We start from the raw sequence: 16,968 nt of genomic DNA on the forward strand, positions 1-16,968 counted from the left end.
ATATGTGGCCTCGAGGCTGCAGGTTCCCCACCCCTGTCCTAGCCTATTCAGAAGAGTAGATAGTTGTCTAAATGTGACTTCCATCCTACTCCCCAGAACCTTTCTCCTACTGATGCCAGAAGTTTTCCCATTAACAAGTTATACTTTTTTCTTCTTCCTCTTCTAAAATGTAAATTCCCCCTTAGGTAACTTGATCCATAATAATGCTAGCATCCTATAGCCTTTAAAGATTTATGCTTTATACTTGATTGCATTTGAGCAGGTGCTAATGGCATTATTTTCTGTTTTACAGATAAGAAACTGGTCACAAAGGTAGCATTGGAAGCAAGATCTAAACCCAACTCAAGGAGACATAAAGATTCTTCTGTGAACTAGTGCATCAAATACTTTCCAAGACAGCATGAGGATGTTAGAAGATGAATCAGCTGAATCAGCAGAGAATGTTGGACAATCCCCCAGCAAAGCCCAATGGTAAGCAAGCCTACAGCCTTCCAGCATGACGAGAGATGGGCCAGAAAAATGGGTACCCTGAAATGCTCTGTGTCCAAAGGCAACAAAAATGGAGGACTCCCTTGAGAAAATTCCAGAGTGGTCAGGAAGCCCCAGGATAGTCAGATAGTAGAGCCCCAGGAACAACAGCAACCAGGGCAAGACAGTTCCAAGGTCCCCTGAACTTTGTCCTGAGATGCCAGAGATGGTCCTGAAGATCCAGTGTTCTGAATCTTAAAGATCTAGTAGGTCTAATCCTGGGAGGTGTAGATCAGAGCAGGAACACAGGACAAGCCCAGGCAGAGCTAATCAACACTACCCAAAAGCATAGTTAGGGTCATAGGCCGGCCCTTGCACAAAGCCCCATTCAGGAATTAAAGCCAATGAGATGAGGAAAACAAAGAAGACACCAACCACTATAAAAATTATTGCGGATCTAGAGGTGCCTAAAAATACAGCCTAGAAGGGGAAAGTAACTGTAACTGTAAAGTAACTATAAGCAAAGACTAAAAGAAAAAATAGATTTTATTCAAGGACTACATGACTATCTAGAAGAAATGAAGAAAGAAATAAAAAATGAAATAAAGACTCCTTAGGAAACAAAAAAAAATCAAAAGCTAGGGAAAAAATCAAAGAAAATGTAAGATAATTAATATAAAAAATAATTGTCCTGGAAAATATGTCAGAGAGATCATTTTAGAACAAATTACTAGACTCCCTGAAAGCCATGATTGTTTTTTTAAAGCTTGGGCATTCTATTTGAAGAAATCACAAATGAGAATGGTCCCGATCTAGCAGAACTAAAGGACAAAGTAAAGACAGAAAAAATTCACTGATCATCTCCTGAAATAAACCAGAAAGGCAAAAGTCTCAGAAATGTTATAGCCAAAATCCACAGCTTCCATATGGAAGAAAAAAAAATTCTACTAGCATTCAAGAAAAAGTTCGAGTCCCAAGAAACCCAAGTCAGGATCATGCAAGACCTGGCAGCTTCTGGTGTAAATGATTTATCTTGAAATACAACATTACAAAATACAAAAGATATATATAAGCTTATAACCAGAAATAACTTACCCTACAAAGCTGAGTATAAAGAAAATGAACATTAATGTAACAGAAGACTTTCAAGCATTTTAAATAAAAACAACAGAAATGAGTAGGAATTTTGAAATACAAAAACAAGTCAAGAGAAACCTCAAAAGGTAAACTTAATTAAACAATTGGAAGGAGCTACATGATGTAGTGCTAACATTGTAATATAGGGAGAAGAAACAAGTGTCCCTTCAGAACTTTAATATCATGAAAGGATATTGGGAGAGTTAAGTAAAAAACAAAAAAAGAAATAGAGAGAGAGAGAGAGAGAGAGAGAGAGAGAGAGAGAGAGAGAGAGAGAGAAAGAAAGTGAAAGAAAGGATTGGTTCTGTTCTGAACATTTTAAGAGGGAAAAGGAAAAGGAGGGGAAAAGGAATACACTATATGGAAAGAAGGAAAAAGGGAGGGGACCTTGCTCTTTTTCACAATCGAGATTAATGAGAAGAAGAGTATACAAAAGTAGCATAACTGCTCTGGCTTCATCTCCCAGAACTAGGCCAGCTACTTCTGCCCCTCCTGGATTCAAGGTGCCCTAAGGAGGTTGGGACAGTTTTTTGTCTCTATTGACATCAACTCAAATCACCACTGGCTATGTTCTCCTCCATTGTTAGGATCCTGTGAGCACTGTCTCAAATCCATTCAACTACCCAACATCAATTAGGTTTTATAGAGTGATGCTTCAAAAATGTAACAAGAGCAAATGTATAAATATTTCCCCACCCCCATACCTCAGGGACATATTTTACCCTATACCACTTGATCTGGACACTGAGGGGAGAAGATATAAGGAAGAGTAGGCTCAAAACTTTGCTCAGTTCCTACAAACTACTGGTCCCACCAAGTTCATGTCCAAAGACAGCATCATTACCCAATGAATACTCATTTCAGTCCCTGCTAGACTGAGATCACAAAAGTCACTCCCCAAAATCACTCCTTCCTCTCTAAGACATCAGTCCTGTACTATCTACAAATCCAGCCTGGACTCCAGTTCCCAGATCTTATGGCTTGTCCTTCCAACCTTTTTGAAATTCCCTAGATTAGAAACTCCACTCCCATTACCTAAAATGGAAAAGAACAAATGCAAAGAACCTCAGCCTGTTTCTTTTTTTCTTTTAATCTTGTTTTATTTTTTCTTCTTTTTTAAAATAGTATTTTATTTTTTCCAATTACATGTAAAGACAATTTTCAATATTCAGTTTTTTGGAAGATTTTGGGTGCCAAATTTTTCTCCCTGTCTCCCTCTCCTCCCCCTTCCCCAAGATGGCAAGCAATCTGATATAGGTCATACATGTGCAATCTTGTAAAACACATTTCCACATTAGTAATGTTATGGAAGAAGAAACAGAACAAAAGGAAAACAAAAAAAAAACCCAAAATGGAAATAGTATGCTTTAATCTGCAGACTCCATCAGTTCTTTCTCTGGACATGGATAGCATTTTCCATCATGAGTCTTTTGGAATTGTCTTAGATCATTATATTGCAGGGAAGAGCTAAGTCAATCAGAGTTGATCATCACACAGTGTTAATGTTACTATGTACAATGTTCTCCTGGCTCTGCTCACTTCACTCAACATCAGTTCATGTAAGTCTTTCCAGGTTTCTCTGAAATCTGTCTGCTCATCATTCCTTATAGCACAATAATATTCCATTATACTCATTTACCACAACTTGTTCAGCCATTCCCCAATTGATGGGTATCCTATCAATTTCCAATTCTTTACAAAGCCCGTTTCTTAAGGTCATATGGCATCAGAGGAGAGAAAGCCTTACAACCAGACTCCATGAGTGACAGAGTCACCAAGACCTCTGGAGAACAAATGAGGCAAAAGAGACAATGGTTGATCCTGACATACCTTTTTGAATGCCTCTAGGGCCAATCAAAGTTTCCCCTTTGCCATGCAGTTAGTCACTTGAAACCAGTTACAGAATGTCTGTGCATGATCTACAATCTCTCCAAGGCACTTCCCTTATACATCATCGTGCGAGCAAGTCACGCTCCACATGGAGAAGCTGCATCAGCCAAGCAAGCGGATACGGTCTGCACATGGACCAGATCCCCTTTACACAAACATGGAGGAAGAGGTAGAAGGAAGAAGTATAAGATGAACCTCACACTTTTCTGAAAAGGACAAAGGAAGGTTGAACACACACAGTTTGGTGTAGAAATACATCACACACCAAAGGAAATAAGCAGGGATAGAGAGGGGTGGATAAGGTGGAGCGAATCATGATGAGAAAAACAAACTTCCTGATCCTGAGGGGGAATCAAAAAGTAAAAAAAAAAAAAAGCAAAGAATTAGAATCTCAGATGGGTGGTGCCCACTAATTGAAAAGTGGCTGAAAAAATTATGATATGTGAATACAATAGGATGTTACTTTGCTGTAAGAAAGGGGAAAAGAGATTGTTTCAAAGAATGCTGGATAGTATGAACTGATACAAAGTGAAATGAAGAGAACCAAGAGAATAGTTTACATGAGGACAACATTGTGAAGAAAAACAGCTCTGAAAAACAACCCTAGGAAATCTGATTAATTCAATGACCAATCATGTCTCTAGGGGAGCTATGATGAATCATGTTATCTCACCTCCTGAGAGAGAAGTGATATTTTCAAGATGCAGAAAGAGACATACATTTTTATATATGACCATATGACCACTGTGTATATTTGTTTCACTTAAATAAGCTTATTTGTTACAAGGATTTTCCCCCTCTTGATATTTGATCAGGGGTGGGTGGTGGGGGAGAAAAGATTAGTACTAGCAAGAAAACAGGGAAATTAAAACTTCTATAAAAATAGAAATAGAAAAAAAAACTAGAAGTTTAGAAGGAAACTTTGACAAGGACAGTTTTGGAAGTAATGTGTGTTTATTATAAATAGGTATGAATGTACATATATATTATACATGCTATATATGCATAAATACATATATGTGTGCATTTTTTGAAAGCAAGCTGAATGCAATGGATATTCATAATTTCATATACAATCCTCTTTTTTGTGTTTTGCTGTGCATATGGAAATGCTCATTACTTTTTGGTTTTTAAGTTCAGAATGAAAAAAAGAATTTTTGTTTAAAAAGAGTATTGGGATACAAAAGATAAACTTGGCTTGTTCCCCAAATCTGCCTGAGGTTGTCCCTAATAAAGATTCTTTCCCTAACATGTTTTCTTAGAACCATATATCACCAACGTGCCTGCCAGTTCTAAACCCTCACAGATATGAGTTCACATTTGTGATGGGAATATTCCAGTAAATATGCCTCATTTACTTTGAACCCTTATCCCCATGTGAGATGGGAATCCTACAAAGATGACTAGTCAATTATTGCTATGCTAATAGGCAAACAGGAACACACAATCATTAACATTTAATTGGAATATAAAAGGAAATCTAAAACATTAGAAACACTCTCAGCAACCATTCCCCTAAATCTGTATGTTTCAACTTTCTTTTCCCCAAACATAATTCAGGGAAGTTGATCTCCCTAGTAAGGCGCCTATCTACAAACTGGGGGAAACAGCACAGCCTATTGGCAGCCTTGAACACTGACGTTTCAAAGCTCATGTTCCGAAGCTCTCTACCTCTACTACACAGCCAGGAAAGATCCTAGCAGTGTTTGCAGCAGTACAGGTTCACCTCCTTATAGCTCAGCCAGTAGCCTGCTTACCTAGTTATACTTCCATTCGCATTTGGTTCCACGGTCCCTTGCCATCTTCCCCAGGTAACTAAGCTTTTATTTCCTTCTCTAACTCAGAAGGCCTTCAAACAGAGTTCATGCCTCCTAGCTCAATCACTCTGTACCACAGACACACCGTACCCATAGGAATGGAAGTCCTGGGAATTCTTTCCCAATAAGAAACTGTTCTTCAGGCCTAGACACCAAGGGAAATATAATTTGCTCCTCGTGTTCCTCCTAAATCCTTACCACAGTTTAAAAAAATTATGGTCCCTGAAAAACACACCAGTTGTACTTATTAAGCTATTGGTACACATCATAAAATGTCCATTAATTTGCATATACCATATTTATAGGTTATTACCCCAGGTGCACAGCCTACATGCAAGTCATAAAACATCTATTCATTTGCTACAATATAGTCAAAGCCAATTATTCCAAATATACTGGCTCTCCAAATTAACAAAAGTATGCAACCCAGAAAAATAGATCATGTGTAGAAATACAGGATATAGCAAGGATTCTTAAACTTCTTGTGTCATGGACCCCTTTGGTCATCTGATGAAGCCTATGGACCACCTCTCAGAATAAAGTTTTTAACTACCTAAAATAAAATACGCGAGATTACAAAAGAAACAAATTACATTAAAATAAAATTATCAATTTTTTTTAAAAACAAGTTCACAGACTCCAGATTAAGAACTCCTGGAATACAGCATCATATAACAGAATTATATTCCATAGACCAAACATAGAGGTCACATGTAAATACATAGCACATAGCAGAGTTGCATGGTTTATTCAAGGGAGTTCCCTAATCAGCTTGATGAGCTTAAAGAGTGGTAAAACTTTGAATAGTATTTTGTATCTTCCTAAGGATGGTCTGGACATGGCCCTTGATATCTCCTAGAGGCTGGATTTCACTGATGGGGGCTACTGTGATGGATGGAAGGATGGATTTTTTTGAGAGGGGGGAGATATCCTATCATTTAGAATAAAGGTCAGCAAAGAATGGTCTGACCTGTGCTTTAGAGAAACAACTTTAGCAACTGAATGGAGAATGGATTCTGGAGTAGGGTGTGACTTGAGGAAGCTATTGCAATAGTCTAGGCCTGAGATGATGAGTAACTACACCAGGGTGGTAGCAGTGCCAGAGGAGAGAAGTAACGGTATACTCAAGAGATGCCCCAAAGGTAAAAATGACAGGCTTTGGCCACAGATTGGATATGAGGGATGAAAGATAGTGAGGAGTTGAAGGTGATGGCTCGGTTGCAAGCCAAAGGGACTATGTTACAATAACAGTGAATTTAGGAAGGGAGAAGTTTAGGGGGAAAGATAATGAGTTCAGTTTTGGACATGTTGAATTCAAGATCTTTACTGGACATCCATTTTGAGATGTCTGAAAGATAACTGGAGATGAGAGATTGAGAGAGAATGAGAAGTTGTGTACCCAGGCAAGAAGAGATCCCAGAAAGTATACACCATGACCTCCTGGAGCGATCAGGTGCTAGATGGTAGCTCTGTTGCCTACTACCTAGTCTGGGTCAGAGATCTGGGGAGGGAAGCTATGGTCAGCAGGGGTGTTCCTGGTAATGAGCAGTCATGGGTCCTGGGCATTATAATGAAAGGAACAAGCTCAGAAGCAAGGAGGAGTTCTAGACCAGCTTGCAAAGAAAATGGGACAGGAATCCCAGTCTAAAAAAACCCCTGCAGAACTTCCTAGCTGGCTGACAGGGGCTGAGTCCTGTTGCTCAGATCCAGACCCTGGTCAGGAACTTGAAGAGCTCAGACCAGGGCGGACAGCAATCAGACTTTGCCCTGCATCAGACCACTTTGGAAGCATGATAGTTTCCAGGTCCCCAGCCTGAGCTGTTCCTGAGAACATAGAATAACATAACACTGTCAAGAAAGAAGCAATAGGATCAAGCCATACCTTCCTTCCAAAAGTGCCCATAGCCTGACCTCTAGTATCAAGTCTGAAGTCAAGAAGGAGGCTAAAAGAATGAGTAAACAAATGAAAAAATAAAAAAAAGAATCCTAGCATAAAAGTCTTTTATAGTTACAAGGATATTCAAGACACAAACCCAGAAGAAGAGAATGAATCCAAAGCATATATAAGCAAAACCTCAAAGAAAAGCACAGCTGGGGTACAAATTCAACTAGAATTCCTGGAAGAGATAAAGAACAAGTTTATTATTTTTTACATTTTATTTTATCTTAGTTTTAGTTTTCAACATTCATTTTTATAAGATTTTAAGTTCCAAATTTTTCTCCCTCCCTCCCCTCCCCTTCCCCCATCCCCAGGTTATACATGTAAATCACAAATTTAAAGAATTTTAAAATGTTTTCATAAATGAAATAAGAGAACTTGAGGGAGAAAATTATAAAAGAAAGGAAAACTATGGAAGAAAGCTTTGGAAAGGGAATTAGCGGCTTGGCAAAAGAAGTATAAAACCTTGTCCAAGGAACAAACTCCCTAAAATTTAGAATAGATCAAATAGAAGCCAATGATTCATAAGACAAAAAGGAATATTAAAATAATAAGTTGAAAGGCTGAAAAAAATTAAGATATTTCATGGCAAAAACAACTGACCTGAAAAGGATATCAAGAAGAAAAAAAATTCAGAAATCATTGGATTACCTGAAAGCCATGACCAAAAAACAGCCTAGATATCATAATTCAGGAAATCTGAAAACTGCCCCAATCTTTTAGACTCTGATGGCAATTAAAAGAAATAAGAACTGGAAAGCACTTGGCACAGTGCCCAGAATGTAGATTAAGGGAGGCATTAGTCATAAATAAAACAAACTCTGACTAAAGATATAAAAAAAATTCTAGTTCTTTTTGAGATGGCAAAGAAAGGGAATGTGAGGGGGTACTCATCAATTGGGGAATGGCTGAATAATTTGTGGTGGTGTTGTTTGTCCTTTGTTTTCAGAGGGGACCAATGATATCCAAGAGTAGTATCTTGACTCAAGGGTAAATTGGACTAAGTGAGGTAGAGTTGCACAAAGTCATGAGTCTCACTCTCTGTTCCACGGTCATCAAAGTCCAGTGGCAAGACAAAAGTCAGGATGATGGTGATGAACTGGGATGCTGTGGATGACCTTGACACCTTTGATGTCTGACCAAGCTCCAAGTGTTCCACAGCACCTGCTTTGGCCCCTTTATGGCTTTCGGAAAAAATTGCTCTCATCCACCCATTCCACAAAGGATGTTTTTTTCACGTGCTTGGGGTAGACATCTCTTTAACTCAATGACAGGTTTGAGGCTCTTCAGTTACCCTCAACCTGGTCTAGCCTGTCTACTGAGACAGTTTGCATGGGGTGTGGCAAACGTGCACACCACAGTTTCTTGGAATCACAGGTGAGAGGATGAGCAGCCCTGAAAAGGCCTCGGCAAATCCTCACAGCAGAAGTGTTGGTCCTCCTTGGATATCCCACACAACTTATGATATGTGTGTGTGTGTGTGTGTGTGCGCGCGTGCGCGTGTGTGTGTGTGTGTGTGAAGGAATACTATTACGTTGTAAGAAATGATCAAGGGGATAGACAGTTTCAGAAAAAACTGGGAAGATTTGTGTGAACTAGTGGAGAATTCATTGAATAGAATCATGAAAACAATTTTTACATTGATAACAATATTGTAAAGACGAACGACATTGAAAGCCTTAGGAACTCTGGTCAGTGTAAAGACCAACAGTGATTCCAAAGGACCAATAAAGAAGCATGTCACCTACTTCCTGATAGAAAGGTGAAAGACACAAAAGTGCAGAATGAGACATATATGTGCTTACATATGTGTGTGTATATATGTGCAAAGAAATATATAAATATGAAAGAACTCATAGGACTAAGGAACTATATATTATATACATAAATATATATGTATAGACACATATATACTTACACATATATAAGAATATATATATATATAAACATATTTGTGTACATATATCATATTGAACACGGTCAATGCAGAAATTTGTTTTGCTTCACTATACACATTTGTAAGAGGGGTTCTGTGTTTCTGTCGTTCTCAATTGGGGGTTGAGAAGGAGAGAGAGGAATTTTGCTGATTTTTTTTAAAAATAAAATTTAATTTCAAAACAACAACAGCAACAGAAATGACAACAGAGAGAGACACTATCGACTAAAAGAAAATGACTAAAAGAACCCAAGCATCTCCTCCACTGCATGAGGTATCCATCAATAGCTTCACCTAATTGGTAGGTCACTGATAAGCCTATGAAGGAATCTAGTGGCAGTCACTCCAGGAGAAGGCAGGTGGTGGCAGGAGGATGTGGCTTGCTGAGATGGAAAATCTCTTGCAGATCTTACCTTTTTTCACTTTTGCCTTTGGATCCCCAGTGCACAATGCCTAGGACATGGTGGATACTTAATAAATGCTTGTTGATTGGCTGACCTTTGAGACCAGGGTGATCCTGAACCTATATGGTCTTTGGGGATGCCAGGCGAGCAGGGGAACAGAAGCCTGGGGGGGGGGGGCGGAGGGAGGGAACTGAGATTTCAGATTCTGCCCAGCAACAGCTCCACTGTTCCCGAATGCTAGCATGCTATTATGTTCATTTTGGTTCTGCTTTTATAAGCGTATTGTGAGCCCTACACAAATGAATAATTTTTAAAGTTCATGCAGAGTTCAAAAGAGAGATCAGAATCTCAATGGGATGGGTACTTAATCATAAGAGATTTGTTATGTTATCATTTGAGTTATTCACTTCCTACACAGATAGCTCAGGAAAGCAAAGGCTGCCAAAATGAACTTTTCACTCATGTGCTAGGAATGAGGCGGTAATAACTCAAGCTATAAGCAACATCTAGAAGCTTGATCAGACATGACAACCCACTGGGTCAACTGTTTCATTTGCAAAGGTCCAGTGAGAGAACTGGAGCTTAGGGGACCGCTTGAGCCTAGAGCACCATCTGGTAGCTTAAGAAGAGTGCCCTGAGTTACCTCCTCCAGTAGTGGCTCCTAGAACGATTGCTAATGGGTGAAACACTAGTCCAGCCTGTGTCAAAATGAAAGAAAAAATGTTCTGAAACCTTTAGTGATCTAAGGAACCCTTTTACCTATGTCTGTGAAAACCTGGACATAAGCTGTATCCCAAGATTTCCTAGAGTATACTCTCGGGAGGGCATCATAAGTTAAAGAGTAACTTCTGAGGGTAGCCCCCCAAGATCAAGCTCAATACAAGTTAAACCCAGAACTTAGGGGTGCTGTACCACCATTCACACGGCAGACCAAATAGGTTACATGCTTAGGACTTCATACAGAATACACACATTATGTTGTCTAGCTAAGTCTAGAACCTACTCTAAGAACATCATATGTCAGCCTGCTCACTGGCTAGATTTACAGGGGTAGGGAGCCTTGACCTTCCTTCAGTGACTCCTTGTTGTCCCTACATCTCTAATTTTTGTACATCCCTTGTCAGTGGATCAGAAGGATCCATGTCAGGCCAATAATTTTGGGCCCATAAAAAGAGGGAACAAGTATTTCTATAGTATCTATTATGTGCCAGGCACTGCACTCATTTGATCCCCACAGCAACCCTGGGAGGTAGACATTTTTATGAACCCCATTTTACAATTGGGGAAACTGAGGTACACAGCAGTTAAGTGACTTGCCCAGGGTCACACAGCAAGGAAGTTTCCAAAGCAAGATTTGAGCTCAGGTTTTCCCAATTCCAGTTCCAAAGAGCACTCTATCCACAAGCTGTCTCAAAGACCAGGATAAATGCTGCTTCTCCCAGTCACCAATGAATCATTCTCTGTGGGTGACTTCCGTTTTCTTGAAGACTCCGAAGCTGAAATAGCAGGCAGAAAAGGGGCAGCCTGCATTGTTTACTATTGCCCAAAAATGACAAAGGGAAATATTATAGATATTATACCAAATGAAAAGTACAGCTGACAAAAAACCAGAGCCTGCATGTCTACAAGTAACACCTTTTTCCTCAAAGAAATTCCAAAGGCAAGCTCAGCCTTGCCCATAACCTGTAAGCTGTGAATTGAAAGATGCTGAGAAAGCCCTTCTGGCTCCAAATTATCTCCCACCTTCTGCTTGCAATTGTCCATTTCATCTGTTGTACTGCCAGAAATCCCACCAATTAGAATCCTAGAGAGTCAGAGCCGGACAGAGACCGAATAGCCTGGAATGTCAGAGCTAGATCACGTGTCACAGCATAGAATGTCAGAGCTCAAACGAACTTCAGAGGTAGTCTGGCCACGGGATCTTAGGGTGAAAGATTTAAGGCTGGAAGAGAATTTAGAGACCAGTGGAACCCCTTCACTTTACAGATGAGGAAGCTGAGCTTGGGAGAGGTTAAATTACTTGCCCGGGGTGACACAACTTATAGCGAGTGTCTGTCCAACCTCATAATTTTACAGTGGAAGAAACCAAGGCCCAGGAAGAGGACGTGACTTGACACAAAAAATTAATGACAGAGCTAGGCCTAGAATCAGCATTCTATGATCAACATCAGTAGCAAAACCACTACTAGAAACCAGGTTGCTCTGATTCCTGTGTCAATGATCTCTCCAATGGTCCCCCGCCTCAGGGCTCTCCCCACTCCAGTGTGTCCTTCACTCAGCTGCCAGTGACCTTCGTCAGGTGAAGGTCTGACCATGGCCCCACTCCACCCCTATTCAATAAACTCTAGTAGCTTCCTATTGCCTCCAAAATAAAATACAAAATCCTGTTTGGCATTCAAAGCCCTTCATTATCTGGATCTTTCCTAGCTTCTACGGTCTTTTTACAGTTTACACCCTGCCCCCTCCCCTGAGATCCAATGACACTGGTCCCTGTCTTGTTCCTCCCACACATCTCTGGGATGCTCTGCCTCATCGCCACCCTCCCCCATTCCCTGATTTCCTTCAAATCCCAGCTAAAATCCCCCCTCCTAGGAAGCCTTTCCTGATTCCCCCTTAATGCTAGTGCTTTCCCTCGGAAATTATCTCCAATTTATTCAGTATGTATCTTGTTTCTGAATAGCTGCTTGCGTGTTGTCACCCCCATTAGACTGTTGCCTCCTTTGAGGACAAGGGCTGTCTTTTGCCTTTCTTTGCATGCCCAGGATTTAACACAGTGCCTGGCACATAGTAGGTGGTTAAACTGACCTTTAGTCACCACCTTTCCACAAAGGAAGGAAGGGAAGGGAAAATTAGCTCATATAATCAGGCCCTCAAGTAGACGTTAATACAATAGGCGAAAGAAGGGAAGACTCCTATAGGCTCAGGGCACTTATGAAAACCCTTTGAAGAGTGATTATCTAATGGCGGAATGTCAGGCAAAGACTGCTGGTGGAAGGAACACACCTTGCCGTGTGACCCTGGGCAAGTCTCTTAACTGCTGTGTACCTCAGTTACCCCAACTGCAAAATGGGGATCATAAAAGTGTCAACCCCCCAGGGTTGCTGTGGGGATCAAAGAGCGCAGTGCCTGGCACATAATAGGGGCTATAGAAATACTTGTTCCCTCCTTCTATGGACCCAGAATTATTGGCCTGGCATGGATCCTTCTGATCCACTGACAAGGGTGTGCAGAAACTAGAGCTGTAGGGACACTAAAAGAGCCATTTAATCCGTAGTTTAAACTACCAGTGCCTTTCAGGACATACAGCAGGAGCAGAAGGCAGGCCGGCAGCTTTCATTACTACCCGCAAGGGGCAAGGGTCAAGACCCTCCCATTACCTTCCCCTAGCCTAGTTTCCCAACTGCACATGCGCGTTTTGTACATCGCACACCTCACGCACGCCTGAGGTTGCTGGGGATTCTAAGACTAGGCGCGCAGGAAAGAGAACTTGACGGCTCTAAGTGATGTAACCACAAAGGGAGGGAGTAGGCGGGGCAGCAGGAAACAGTTGTTTCCCCCCCCCGGTCACGTGACGGGGGTGAGTCGCTTTGGCACCTCCCATTCCAAGATGGCGTCGCTGCTGCAATCGGAGCGGGTTCTGTACCTGGTCCAAGGAGAGAAAAAGGTTCGGGCTCCACTCTCGCAGCTGTACTTCTGCCGCTACTGCAGCGAACTGAGGTCGCTGGAATGTGTCTCACACGAGGTAACCAGGCGCCATTTCTGGGGTTAATCTCTGTTTCCCATAGAGGGCCAAGGGAACTCTGACAGTTCAAGGCGGGATAATCATGTATCTTCGTTCCTTATTGGCCAACAATCTTGTCATTCTCAATGGGGACGGCTTGGGTGGGGCCGGCTGACCGTGCTGAATTTGTAGCGCTCATTGATTGGCTGAAGCTCTGGGTCTAGCGAGGTCACCATTGGCAGTGGGGGCTGTGCGTATCCCGGCGCAGCTTGTGGTTGGGCGAAGTGGCTGTCAGTTGAAGATAGGGGCTGGGTTCCGGTTTTGTGGAGAGGCGTGGTCCCAGAATGAAGGACTGTGGATTTTGCTTCTGCCCCTGAAGCCTGCTAGGGGCTTGTAACTCTTCAATACCTTCATTTCCCTTCCCTCCTCTACCGGGGCTGCTTTCCTCTGAGAAGTCTCTAGGCTCTCCTTATCTTTACTACCCCTAGTCCCACCCCATAAATACACTGCCCCTCTGCCTGGCTCAGGTCCAAGGCTGCAGGGCAGGAAGATGAGTCGGGGTGCGTGTGTCAGCTTTCTTTACTGTGAGGCTGACGTATTCAGAGTACAGTACTAGGTAGGACAGTTTTCGGGGTGGGAAGGAGCAAAAAGAATACAAGATTACCACATTCAGTTTAATTCAAAAGGTCTGAGTTCTGGCTAGGTTCTCAGCACTCAAGAGTTGGAGCGAGTTTGGACGATGAGGGGGTTCAGAAGATGGGTGACGATCCAATCTAATCCAACAAGCTTTGGCTGATTAATCTCCTATGTGCAAGTCACTGTGCGAGGCAGGATACAAAGACAAAATTAAAAATTAATCCCTGTTCTCAAGCAGTATTTGGGAAGGCCTCTGATGAAGGAGGTAGGATTTCCATTTAACAAACATTTATTAAGTAACTACAATTCGCAGGACGCTGCTAGGTGCTAGAGACCCCCTCCCCCCACTTTCTCTGTCCCTCTTTCCTTTCACTCAAGGAGCTTCCATTCTTTGGGGTGTTTACAGCTTCTAAAGTAGTAAGTAAATAACAAAGCGTATGCAAAATAATTTCAAGAGAGAAATGGTGCTAAAAATGAAGGGGATAGATCAGGATTAGCAAAGGCCTTCTATATGAGGTAGCCCCAGCTGTGCTTTAAAGGAAAATTGGTGATTTTTCAAGGTGGAGGTGAGTAGGGAGTATATTCTAAACTTGAGGAACCACATGCATAAAGGCACAGAGGCAAGAGATAGAATTTTCTGTACATGGGTCAGTTTAACTGGAAGGGAGATGTCAAGAAGAGGAGTAATATGAAATAAGACAGCAAAAGTAGGTGAAAGCTAGGCTGTGAGGAGCTCTAAATTTCAGGCTGAGATTTTGTTTTTCATGGAAGCAATGAGGATTGAAGATTTTTGAGCAGAGAGTAACATCTTTGTTTAGGAATTTCATTTTGTCAGCAGTTGGAGAATAGATCAAAGACAGGAGAGGCTGGGAAGGTAGAGGCATCAATTACCAAGCTATTGCAGTAGTTCATGGGAGAAATGATGAGGGCCTGAACTAGTGTTGAGGTTGAGAAAGATTTGAATGGATGGAATGAAGAAAGCTATTTGCCACTTAAGAGAAGTGACAGGATATACCCAAATAACAGCACCTACCACGGAAATCTAAAACTAAGTATTATATCTTATCCTCTTGTTTTCAAAAAAATGGGAAGATGGTAGATTTTGCAAAGCATAGTACTTAATAAATGTTCTTCCTTAATTCAGTCATTTAATGAACTTGATATTAATTAATGATGCCATTCTAGAATGGATTTTTAAATGGATCTTTTGTGAGTACCTAGGAAATGAACTAGTACCCTCTAGGAGTCAGCATGGATTTACTAAATCCAAATTGAGCCCGACTGCATCTGGAGGATCATAATCCTTGCCAATGATTGTGTTTTTGATACTGTTGACCACCCTCCCTTCCTTGATCCTTTCTCCTCCCTTGTCTTCTATGACACAGTCCTCACCTAGTTCTCCTCCTACTTACTTGAGTGCTACTTCATGGCCTCCTTAGCTAGATCATTTGTGTCCTACTCCCTAACTGGGACCCTCTAAAGGCTGTATGCCTTGTGCTCCTATCTCTCTATATACTCTTAGTAATCCTATTATGTCCCATGCATTCAGGTTTCATTCCTATACAAATGACTCTCAAATCTATCCATCCATCTTTCCTTAACTCCAGATTTTATTGTCTGTTGTTGTATATACCTTTATTTGGATGTTCTCTAGGCATCGTAAACTCAATAAGTCCAAAACCAAATTCATCTTTCACTCTAAACCCATCCCTCGTCCTAACTTCTTTATTTCTGCTAAGAGTCCCATCATCCTTCTAGTCACACCAGGTTTACAACCCTGAAGTTATCCTTGACTTTTGCCTTCCTCTCATTCCCCATATCCATTCAGTAGCTAAGTTTAACTAAATCTAGTTAAATCAACAAGCATTTATTAAATGCCAATTATGTGCCAAGTACTAGGCTAAGCTCTGAGGATACAAATGATACAGAGTCCCTGCTCTCGAGAAGCTTACAGTCTAATAAGAGAGACAACGTGCAAACAACTATGATATACCGGATAAATTAGAAATAATCACAGAAGGAAGGTACTAGCATTAAGGAGGATTAGGAAAGTCTTCTTGAAAGTGAGATTTTAACTGGGTCCTGAAAGAAGGCAATTCTACCACCAAAACATCCCTGCCTCTATCTGCTTTCCACTCAGCCTGCCAACTGCCTAGTTCAGGCCTTCATCATCTCTCATCTCACCTGTGGTAGTAGGCTAATCATTGGTTTCTCTGCTTTTAACCCCTCATCTCACCAATACATCTTAAGCACAAATAATAATCTTCCTGAAGTATGAGCCACACCATGTCTTTGTTCTGCTCAAGAATCTTAAGTGGCTCCCTGTTGCTGCTAAAATAAAAGAAAAACTCCTTTGCCCAGCATTTCAAGCCCTGCACAATCTGGCCCCATACTTAGTTCATGTTACTCTCCTTCACACAATTTTCATTCTAGCCCAACTGGTCTACTTACACTTCCCAGAACTTGGCATCTCATCTTGTGCCTCTTAACTTTGGGTGTGTTGTCTCCCAAACCTGAAAGGGGCTGCCTACTCTCCTCCAGTTCTTACAGTCACTAGCTTTAATCAAGGCTTAGCTCAGGTGTCATCTACTTTTACCTCTCCTGGCACTCCCCCTCCCCAAAATTGTTACTGTTCTTTCCTTTCCTGGAATATTTTATACTTTTTATATTTGTGTGTTCCATTTCCCCCCCCACCCCTCCCCTGGGTAGAATGTAAGCTCCTTGAGGGCAGGAGCTATATTTTTTTTCTTTTGCCTTGTGTTCTTAAACTCCAATACCTAGTACCTTGCTTGGGTACTTTGCTCCTAGTGCCTTGCTTCTGTATTTGTCTTATAAAGCCTTCCATAACCTGGCCGCTTCCTACCATTCCAGTCATTTTTAACTTTAACCTACCCCTCCCCACCCTCTTTTATTCTGCAGTCCAGTGACACTGGCAGTGTTTCTGTTTCTTGCACACAACACTCCATCTCCCAACTCTGAGCAATCCAAAGCATTTTCACTAGCTGTCCTCCTTGCCTTAA

General features: G+C 41.3%; 1 protein-coding gene across 2 annotated transcripts in view; it reads left to right on the forward strand.

The window, feature by feature from the left end:
• The first annotated feature begins 13,172 nt into the window (after window positions 1–13,172).
• Window positions 13,173–16,968, forward strand: part of DCTN4 (dynactin subunit 4) — a 39,399-nt gene continuing 35,603 nt past the window's right edge. Inside the window, exon 1 of one of the 2 annotated variants that reach the window (XM_036750676.1) lies at window positions 13,173–13,333. In XM_036750676.1, coding sequence (XP_036606571.1) covers window positions 13,199–13,333 — 135 coding nt within the window. In that variant the 5' untranslated portion in view covers window positions 13,173–13,198. The remainder of the gene's footprint in view (window positions 13,334–16,968) is intronic. The other variant, XM_036750677.1, reaches the window with a different exon arrangement.

The sequence above is a fragment of the Trichosurus vulpecula genome, chromosome 3, assembly GCF_011100635.1.
Source record: "Trichosurus vulpecula isolate mTriVul1 chromosome 3, mTriVul1.pri, whole genome shotgun sequence".
NCBI classification, from domain to species: Eukaryota; Metazoa; Chordata; class Mammalia; order Diprotodontia; family Phalangeridae; genus Trichosurus; species Trichosurus vulpecula.